Genomic DNA, 11,124 nt, shown 5'->3' with positions numbered 1-11,124 from the left:
GAGAACTGCCCATTGTAACATAGAGACCCACAGTCTATGAGAACTGCCCATTGTAACATAGAGACCCACAGTCTATGAGAACTGCCCATTGTAACGGAGACTGAGACGGTTTAAGCAGGAATGGTGATAATAAATCAGCTTCTACCTTGAACCTTTATGCTAAAATTAGTTGTTGCTTTGATTTGCTTTGTTTTAAAGCTTTAATTCTTCTTATTTTATGCGTATGGTTGTTCTGCCTCAGACACGGAGGCCAGAATACATCATCGGCTCCCCAGGAACTGCTCTTATAGAGGTGGGTACTTGCCATGTGGGTCCTGAGAACTGAGCCCGTAAGTCTCCGGAAGAGCAAAACTGAACACCTGAGCTATCTCTCCATCCCAAGAGCCAGCATTTCTTTATTTATTTATTTATTTTAAATTATGTACTTATTTTATGCATATGAGTACACTGACGCTGTCTTCAGACACACCAGAAGAGGGCATCAGATCCCATTACAGATGGTTATGAGCCACCATGTGGTTGCTGGGAATTGAACTCAGGACCTCTGGAAGAGCAGTCAGTGCTCTTAACTGCTGAGCCATCTCTCTAGCCCCAACATATCTTGATATTTAAACTATCTTATAGTAAAGTTAGCCAGGACTTAAAAAATATTAATTAAACCAAATGCTACTGAGTTTATACATTTCTAAATGTTTAAAATGCAGAGCTGACGCATGGCTTAGCAGGTAAAGGTGCATGCTGTCAAAGTTGATGACCCAAGTTTAATCCCTAAACACCATATGATGGAAAGACAGAATCAACTTCCACAAGTTGTTCTCTAACCTTTGTGTGTGTGCGCGTGCAATATCTATTCTTCCAGAGGACACAGGTTCAAGCCCCAGCACCCACACAGCAGCTCTTAACTCATCCAGTCCCAGGGGAACTGGATGCCCTCTTCTAGCCTCTGAAGGGACCAAGCACAAAAGAGGTGTAGACATATGGGTAGACCAAACACTCATAGTAATAAAATAATAATTTAAAAAAATCTTTTTACATTTTTAAATGGCTAAATTAATAAGAAGTATATTAATTTTGTCTTAGCTTTGGTGCTTACCAAAAGGAAACAGGTGCTTTCAAACGCACACTTGGGGATGTGTTTAGAGACAAGGTCTTGCTTCATTGCTCACATTGATCTTGAACTCCTGGATTCAAGTACTGCTTCCCCCTCAAGCTTGTCACTAGAATTATGGGTATGTGGTACTGAATCCAACATATAAGGCTTTTTTGGCAACTCTTAACCTGTTTTGTATCTGGGACCCTTTTAAAAGCTTGCTTTTGATATCCCCCCTTTTTTACCCCCCACTCCCACCCCACCCCTGGAGTTGAGAATGGAACCTAGGGCCTTGCACTTGCTAGGCAAACACTTTACCCCTGAGATAAATTCCCAACTCCTGTTTTGAAAACTTGATCAAATCAAAGTGACAGGTAGTTAACCAAGAAAGGATATATATATATATATATCATCACATGATGAGGCAGGATATAATTCAGGCAAAAGTAGTATGAGAAGAGATAAAGCTAATACACATACACACACACACACATACACACACACACACACACAGAGTGAGTGGCAGGAGGCCTATCGATTCCCTTCAGTTAATTCACAGATATTCCAAAAAACTCAAAGGTCATGTTGTTAGGAATTAGGGGGGAAAAGAATTTAGAGGTTTGAGAGGTGGCTTGGCGGTTAAGAGCACCAGCTGCCCTTCCAGGGTTTGATTCCCAGCACCCTCATGGCAGCTACCAACCATCTAAAACTTGAGTTCCAGGTGATTCTGGCTTCTGTGGGCACTGCAGACAGTACACAGACATACATTTGGGCAAAACATCCATACACATAAAACAAAACTAAATCTTTAAAATAAATAGAATTTACAAAATAAAATCAAATCATTTATCTGTACAAATATTCTAGAAATGGGTTGCAGTGGCCAACTGCAAAGAAAACTGTTGTCTTGGAAGAGCCTGGTAGCTTATTTCAAGGGACCTGATTGAAGTAGGAACCAAAAATCAAACAAACCTTTGTTTCTAACTCAGAACAGCCCTGGGGAGCTGGCAGCGAGGCCTCAACAGGTGTGAAGAGAAAATGGGGAGCAAAGCGCGAGTTCTTCAGGACAGCTGCCGTCTCCTCATCCACTTCAACAGCTTCACCTTCCTAAGGGGGAGCAAAAGATGAGCATCAAAGGTCGCCATCTTGGTCCTTTCTGTTCTGTTTCAGGGGAGGGGGCTTCTCGAGGTGTGAGTTCTCTCCTCCTTGAGTTCTGCAAACCAAACTCAGGTTGCCAGGTCTTCACAGGCAAGCACCCTGGCCTGCTGAGCCATCTTGCCAGTCCAGCTCTTCAGTCTTATTAGAGAGAAAATATCCTGAGCTGGGCAGTGGTGGAACATGCCCTTAGTCCCAGCGCTAAAAAGGACACATGGTACTGCCTCCTCTGGGGGATGCCAAGGAGTCCAGCTAAGCCGGGGTCTCCCTTGTTGCATGGTTATTCATCTGTTTATTCTGAGCTGTTTCTTAGGGTCCCATTTGATACCCAGGGGTGTGAGTGTGTGAGATTGGGCACGCGCACATGTGTGTGTTTAGGTTCCTGGCCTTTCAGTTTGTTTTATTTGCTTTAGATCCTCGAAGGCATTTGGTTTCTAGCCATGATTTGGTCTAATAATTTGTTGGGCATCATTTTTAAAGGGAACTGTTTAGGAGTACACATTACTTGGTAATGCAGCTAGTTAATTCCAGTATGTTAATTATATAATATTCATATTTTATTACACAAAAGGAAATTATTACTGTGACTCCTATTAGGTCCCTATTTCTCTTCCTATCAACTAACATTTTACAAAGTAAGATCTGGCTTTGCCTACAGAACCTAAAATTACTGATTTCTAACAGGTTTGACTGCTCGCTTCCATCAATGTCATTAATATTTGCAACACAGAAGAGACAGTTTTTAAAATTTTAAAATACTATATTATTATCCACTTTTTTGTTCTATAATGTAATTGTTCATTTACTTCTCCAAACTAAAATTTGGTATAATACCAAGATAATAAATCAAGTCAACATGTAAACATAAGAATCATAATAACCTAGATATTGAAGATCAAAATTTCCTTAAAAATTAAAGCTAGCTACTCCACATGAAGTTATAAATATTAGCAGAGCATTGTGGTACATGCCCTTAATTCTGTCACGGAGGCAGAGGCAGGTGGATCTCTGTGAGTTTGAGGCCAGCCTGGTCTGTAGAGTGATTTCTAAGACAGCCAGGGCTACAGAGAAACCTTGTCTCAAGAAATGTGATGCTTGGCCAACAGGGGAAACTGTGAGGAACCAAGAAGAAAAGAGGAAGATTTGAAGGAGGAGTGCATGGGACAAAGCTGCAGCTGTGCACCTCTACTCAAGAGTCTGCAAGGACAAATGACTGAACCTCAAGACTGAGGAGAGCTAACACGCTGCAGACCAGAGTGAGATCATCTTGGCCTATTTTTAGTCCCCTTGATTGACATCTACTGCCCACCCCTGTGTCTAACCTAACATCCTGGGACTATTACAAAGTATTCTTGGCAGACAGACCATCAACTTCACCAATCCAAAAGACAAGAACATCGTCAGATAGCCTCAGAAACCTATAGCAGAGCATCCGCCATTTTGCAATAACTCATCCACCCGTGGCTCCCACCAATGTTTTTGGTAAATACTTTGATTTATAAATGTCTTCACTTTGTAACTAATAAAAAAAATGTTATGTGACCACTCTACAGTGTGATGTGATTTGAGGGAATCTGAATCATGTCCCCCAGGGCTGGTGCAAACCCAAGCACAGACTTTTAGACCACTGGCAAGGAGAGCCTGCGTTGTCTGTAAACTGGATTATGATGAAGACTGAAGGAAACTCAGCTGATGGCCCAAAACATTTCAGAACATTGGATATGAAAGGTAAGAGCCAAAAGAAAGGAGAAGAGGGCCTGAGAAGGCTGGAGAAGAGCCAAAGACAGCCCCGAGGGGGAAAGAAGCCCAAAGACAATTGGGATGCAGGAAGGCTCCCCCCAGGAGAATTTTCAGAAGCCTAGTAAGTTTTCTCAACGACTGACTATACGTCCGGTCACTAGAACCCAAGAAGCCTGGACTCAGCGGGATTGTAAGTGACCCTGGGGTCAGCCAGCCATGCAGAATCTTGAAGGGTGGCCTTCCAGGATGTGGCCCAGAATGAGCAAACATGTCAGAATATCAGAGTAGGCATAGACTGTGAATCTCAGGTAACTGACATTTGGCAAAGCCCTCGTGGAAGAAAAGAATAGGTAGACAGCTAGCCGAAGCCCCAGGAATACAGAACAGTGTGTCTCTGACCTTCTCTCAACTGCTGAGGGGCCCCTCTAGACCAGCTGGAGCATCTTACAGGGTTCACCACTGGGTGTTCATTTAGACAGTTTGCTCTTACTAGGAATTCCAAACTTGAAGCACTTGTTAAACCTAAATTATTTTAAACTAATTAAGAGGGTGTGCTCATTTCTATGCCTTTGGATCACTGGTCAAGAGAAGAAGGTATAAAAAGTTTACTATTCTATGCTAAGTAAAATGAAGCCAAAAATACACAAACCGAACAACATTAGAATAGCGAGAAGCAAGTCAAGGGCAAATTCAAGATCTAGGGAAGGTTCTGGGGCTGAGGGGTGGGCACAAAAGCAAGAGTACAAAGAATGCTGCCAGAGTCATAGATACTAGCCCTGTTGGCACCCCAAAGCTGAAGACGGAACGTGGGGGCCCTTGAACATACTGGCAAATGCTCTACCATTGAGCCACACTGCCAGCCCAAGGGGGCAGATTTTTTTTTTTTTTTACCTTGAATGTAAAATTTGCATCGAAGATTAGTTCCTTTTCATGCCCTGTGATTCCTCCATTGTAAACAACTCTGCATCTTTCGGCTGGCTCTGTCTTCGGTAGTTTGAAGAGGCGAAATGTGGCAGACACAAAGCGACAGTCACCTGAAAGCAGACACGCACAGGGTTCGCTTCCAGCACCCAGCAGCATCCAACAGAGGAAGACAGAGCGAGCATACTGTAAGGTGATTTTCCTCACTGTGGGCCATTAATTATCTTTCTGGACACTCCAGCCTGTTTCCTGATTGATTTCTAGGTACTTTATTAAATGTCACCCTGGGGGAGGGGCTGCAATTACTCAGGAGACAAGATGGACACCTGGAGATGAGCAGTTTCCCTCGGTGAGAATCGAGATGAAACTCACCACCCAGTTGCAACCATCCACAGTGCAGTGCAGTTACAGCATCTCTGACGTTGTTTCTTACCAAGAACCCTTTCTAGCTCCTTGTTTTCAACCGTAACGATATTGGCAGTGACCAAACGTGGAGGGCAGAACCCAATCTTTTGGGCAATGATGGCAAGATCCTTCCAGTAAAGAGCGCCGCCCAGGCATTCCCCTTAAAAGAGAAAAAGTCACAAAGCAATCACTGTACAAGGCAGAATTAAGGACACTCTTGGCCTGAACATGTAACTAGGACATAGTATTAGGATGTAGGACCTAACTGACCACGGTGGAGCACCTACGCATGCACACGTACACAGATGTATATGCAGGCAAAATATTCATATCCATAAAATAAAATAAACTGTTTGGACTTAGGAAATACATTTTTTAAAAAATGTTGTTTTAATTATTTTACTTATTCATTATCTTGCCTTTTTTTTAGCCCTGGCTGTCCTGTAACTCACTTTGTAGACCAGGCTGGTCTCAAACACAGAAATCCACCTGCCTCTGCCTCCCGAGTGTTGGGACTAAAGGCATGTGCCACCTCGCCTGGCTAGCCCGGAACTTTCTATGTCAGCGGTTCCCAACATTCCTAAAGCTTCCACCCTTTAATACAGTTCCTCATGCATGTTTGTGGTGACCCCCAACCATACAATTATTTTTGTTGTTAATTCGTAACTGTGATTTTGCTACTGTTATGAATTGTAATGTAAATCTTTGTGTCTTCCGATGGCCTTGGGTGACCCCTGTGAGAGAGTCATTCAACCCCCAATGGGGATACAACCCACAGGTTGAGAACCACTGTTGTATGTAGAGCAGGCCTTGAAATCAGAGATCTGCCTGACTCTGCCTCCCAAGTGCTAGGATTAAAGGTATGTGCCAGGATACCTGGCTTGCTTGTTTCTTTGTTTGTTTGTTTGTTTTCTGTGTGTGAGACTGTGTATGATACAGGGTATATGTGGAGACTAAATGACAACTTTCAGGAGTTGGTTTTTCCATTCTACCATGGGGATTCTGGGGCTCAGGTTGTCAGACTTGGCAGCAAGCACCTTTGCCCTTCTCTGATATATATATATATATACATATATATATATATATATATATATATGTATAAATATACATGTATACACACACATACATATTCTCGGCTGAGACACACATGGCATAATGCACATACAGAGATCAGAGGTTAATTTTGTAGAGTCCATTCCCTCCATTCACTTTTTATGTGGGTTCTTATAGAGGAATTTTAATCCAGCAGCATGGCTGCTTTGGCAAGGGATCACATGCAAAGATCTAGATCTGTGTGATCCGGCTGGAATGCAGATATGCCACACACCTTTCATCTCTCTGGCTAGAATACAGACGTGGCCTCAGTACATACCTTTAAGGTGAAATTTGTTTGTAGAAGGAAGGAAGCAGCCATATCTGAAAGTGGTATCTAATTGATGGGCAAAGTGATGAGTCAGAGAAAGATTTGGCAGAATGAGTCAGAGATAGGCTATGCCCGACTCTCACAAGAACCAAAAGGAGACTGCAGGGCGGGGAAAGAAGGGGAAGAGGCAGTTTTACAGGAACAGTTTTACAGTGCAGGAGGCAGAGCAGTAGAGTTGAGTTCAGTTCTGTTCAGTCCATGCAGCAGAGACAGTTGAAGCCAGAGAATAAGAAGGAGCCAGAAGATTAAAACAAATTGCCAGAGTTTGTTTGAGGCCAAGCACGGCAATTCAGTGAGAAGCCAAGAGAAGCCAGACTGAATCAATCAGTCAGCTTGGAAAGGAGTTTTGAGCCAGAACAGTAGATCTGAACCAATCAGCCAGAGTTGAGTAAGAACTGGAGCTTGTTCAGCAGTAAACCTCCAACATGGCTACTACATTTGGTGAATCAAAGCTACTGTTTCAGGTAGGCAGGGGAGGGGGGGAAGGAGGGCGTTGAACACAGTTCCTCAGGCACTTGAGGCAAATGAATTACCTGCTGAGCCAGCCGTAGGCCCTATTTTCCTGATGTTTTGATTTGTTTTGTTTTGTTGTTGTTTTGAGACAAGGTTTCTCTGTATAGCCCAGGCAGTCTGGAAACTTGTTTCATAGACCAAGCTGGCCTTGAACTCAGAGTTCTGCCTGCCTCTGCCTCCCAAGTGCTGGAATAAAGGCGTGCATCACCACACCTGGCCTATTTTCCTGTTTAATATTACCCACATCTATTATTGTATAATAAAAAGGTTAACCTGATTTGTTTTAAAAATAAGTTTAGGATGGGCAGTGGTGGCGCACGCCTTTAATTCCAGCACTTGGGAGGCAGAGGCAGGCGGATTTCTGAGTTCGAGGCCAGCCTGGTCTACAGAGTGAGTTCCAGGATAGTCAGGGCTACACAGAGAAACCCTGTCTCAAAACACCAAAAAAAAAAAAACCTTAATAATAATAATAATAATAATAGTCAGGGGCTGTTTGAGACTATGTCTCATTGTGTAGCCCACACAAGCCTTAAATGAGCATGGATCCTGTTGCTTCCATGCCCAAAGAGATGAGATCACAGGCATGTACCACCACTGGCAGCTTAAATGTCAAGTTTTATTTTACAGTCAGACTAATCACAAGCATGCATTCACCTCCTCAACCTCTGGAAACTCCTAACTGATGATAAAGGGATACTCCATCTCATTTGTTCTTCAAAACAGTTTTAAAGGTAGTCTGTGCTATGATTTTCATTGTACAGCTTAAAAAACAATAACATAAATTAAGTTGCCTAAGATCACATCACTGTTTAAAAAGTTTATAGTGTGTGTGTGTGTGTGTGTGTGTGTGTGTGTGTGTGTGTGTGTGCGTGTACAGGTGGACATACATGCCACAGTGCACATGTGCACGTCAGAGAACAGGTCTATGAATCTGTCCTCTCCTCCCACCTTTACATGAATTCTGGAGATCAAACTCGGTTGCCAGCCTGGAACAATGTCATGGTCTGTATAAGGCTTGGCCCAGGGAGTGGCACTATGTGGAGGTGTGGCCTTGTTGGAGTAGGTGTATCAGTATAAGCATGGGCTTTAAGACGCTCGCCCTAGCTGCCTGGGAGCCAGGCTTCCATTTGCAGCCTTCAGATGAAGATGTAGAACTTAGCTCCTCCTGCACCATGCCTGGATGCTACCATGTTCCTGCCTTGATGATAATGGACTGAACCTTTGAATCTGTAAGCCAGCCCCAATTAGGCTTTGTCCTTTATAAGATTTGCCTTGGGTATGGTGTTTGCTCACAGCAGTAAAGCCCGAAATGACCACAAATGCCTTTACCCACTGGGCCATCTCACCAGCCCAGATATTGCTCTTGAGTGGCAGAAAAAGAACAGAACCTTCTGGCCTTACCGCACTTGCTCTCCTTCCTGTCCAGTGTTCCATCCCACCTTACTTGTACGATGATGGAGCTCTACACTGGCCAACAACAACCGACAGGAATAAAAAAAGAACACATACCCCATAAAACTTTGTGCGACTTGATATCTTCTGGCAGGTCAAGGCTAGCATAGACGTCACTAAAATAGAGCTCCCCACCGTGCTGAAAGAGAGCAGTGCACATCTGAGCAAGGTTAAAGATTACACTGGTCCTAGATAACAACAACAACAACATTGATGAGCATAGGAGATGGGTTTTTAAATCCCAGCGTTTGAGCTGACACTGGACAAGCTGACCTTTGAACAAATGACAGAGACAGAGGCATTCATTTCTCCAGTGTCCTGTCCAACATACAAGGGCTTCCTAAGGTTCAGAAGGAAGGGAGTCGAAAGAGAGTGGAGAGACATGAGAAGATGAAGAGGGTGAATGGCCTCTACATGCAGTCTACGCCTACAGGAAGGCAGCAGTGAGGCTGGGGATGGGTAGCTGGGTCAAGTGCTGGCTACACGAGTACCTGCTGAGTTCCAGTGTTCAGCATCCACAAAAGCCAGGCATGGTTTGCGTTCATAAGCCCAGCTCTGACAGGACTGGCAGGTAAGTCCCTGGGGCTGATCAGCCAGCACTCCTACCCCATCTGGTGAGTTCTAGGTTCAGTGAGGGACCATATCTCAAAAAATAAAGTTGAGGGCTACCCAGGATGACACCTGACATCACCTTCTAGTCTCCATGTATGCTTGCATACACACACAAACACACACCCCACCACCATACACATGCCACGATGAAACTCAGAAGCAAAAACTGGGCTGGAGAGATGGTTCAGAGATTATGATCACTTGAAGACGCTGTAAGAATGTAGAGCAAAGGTTCCCACCCTTCCTAATGCTACAACCCTTTAAACAGTTCCTCGTGCTATGACTCCCAACCACAAAAGTCTTTCATTGCTACTTCATAACTTTAATTTTGCTAGTTATGAATTGTAATATAAATAGGGTATCTGGTGTGTGACTCCAAAGGGGCTGAGACCCACAGGCTGAGACCCACAGGCTGAGACCCACAGGCTGAGACCCACAGGCTGAGACCCACAGGCTGAGATCCACTGATGTAGAGGAACCAAGTTCAGTCTCCAACATCTACATCCTGTGAGTCCAGTTCTGATCTCTGTGGGCACCAGACACACATGTGGTACACATGTGTGCATAGAGACAAAACATTTATACGAAACATTCATATTAAACAAAATAAGAAAATTTTATTTTAAAGGTTTTAAATAAGCAAGAACACAGGAGTATCTCTCCTAAATACATTGCCAAAATTGCCTAAATTTTTAGCTAGTCCAAGAGGAACACAGTCCTAGGTGTCCAGACACCTAACAGCAGACACCCACAGAATTAATAGTTTTATCCCTTGAAAATTATAGTAACAAAGCTACGCAGTAGTGGTGCCTCCTTTAATCCCAGGAGGCAGAGGCAAGCGGATCTCTGTGAGTTTGAGGCCAGCCTGGTTTACAAAGTGAGTTCCAGGACAGCCAGGGCTACACAAAGAAACCCTATTTCAAAAAAAAAGGAAGGAAGGAAGGAAGGAAGGAAGGAAGGAAGGAAGGAAGGAAGGAAGGAAGGAAGGAAGGAAAATTACAGTGATGTACAGTGATATTATTACATATTAAAATTTTTCTGTGCCCTTAACATCTAGGTCAAAGGAGTCAACAGGAATTTAAGGTATTATTTAGGTAATTTCCAAAGCATGGATGTCTGTATTCTGTGGTGATGTTTAGCATCTGTCAGTTGATTTCAGTGAAGGTCATAAGCTGATCTCTAAAATGGCATTCTAACAATGGCATGAGATAATTACAGAGACCGATACTTTTACATTTAATGGTATTATTTTATGTGCCCAAGTGTTTGCCTGCATGTGTGTCTATGCCCTGGTGCCCTTGGGATCCAGAAGAGGGCATTAGAGCCCACAGCTAGAATCACAGATGGTTCTAAGCTACCATGGAAGTGCTGGGATTTGAACCTGGGTGCTATGGGAGATCAGCCAGAGCTCTTAACTGAGCTCCATCCTGACCATTATAGATACTTCTATCTGAGCTATATAATAGCTTCATAAGCCAAACATCTCGGACATTTCCTTTTACAGTTTTAGAGATTGAGCTTTATGTACGGTAATCACATATCCACCACTGAACTAGACTTTTAGCCCTACTAATCCCAGAATACTTTTTTTTCTTTTATAGTACAAAGAGACAAATCCTTTTATCTGCAGGGGGCTGTGAAGTTTCTGAAAACTTCCCCTTTAAAAAAGCATTCATATAAAAATTCCATCTTAGATTTCCCAGGATAAGATGTCTTGGTATCAGAAACAGTATCGGTGAGATACAGGTCTGTCCTAGGCGAGGTAAGTCCATAGAAAACTTTCAGGGGTCGTCAGCAGGGGGCGTCAGCGGGG

At 43.4% G+C, this 11,124-nt stretch overlaps 1 protein-coding gene across 1 annotated transcript in view; it reads right to left on the bottom strand.

Moving 5' to 3' along the window:
* As3mt (arsenite methyltransferase) overlaps positions 1-11,124 on the bottom strand; it is a 30,584-nt gene that overhangs the window by 13,872 nt on the left and 5,588 nt on the right. The window contains exons 7-10 of the mRNA XM_021210154.2: positions 8,757-8,838; positions 5,340-5,471; positions 4,877-5,019; positions 2,063-2,197 (exon numbers count right to left, since the gene is read on the bottom strand). Coding sequence (XP_021065813.1) covers positions 2,063-2,197; positions 4,877-5,019; positions 5,340-5,471; positions 8,757-8,838 — 492 coding nt within the window. The remainder of the gene's footprint in view (positions 1-2,062; positions 2,198-4,876; positions 5,020-5,339; positions 5,472-8,756; positions 8,839-11,124) is intronic.

This window comes from Mus pahari, chromosome 1 (genome assembly GCF_900095145.1).
Source record: "Mus pahari chromosome 1, PAHARI_EIJ_v1.1, whole genome shotgun sequence".
Lineage (NCBI taxonomy): Eukaryota > Metazoa > Chordata > Mammalia > Rodentia > Muridae > Mus > Mus pahari.
This window is presented reverse-complemented; position numbering and strand designations above follow the sequence as displayed.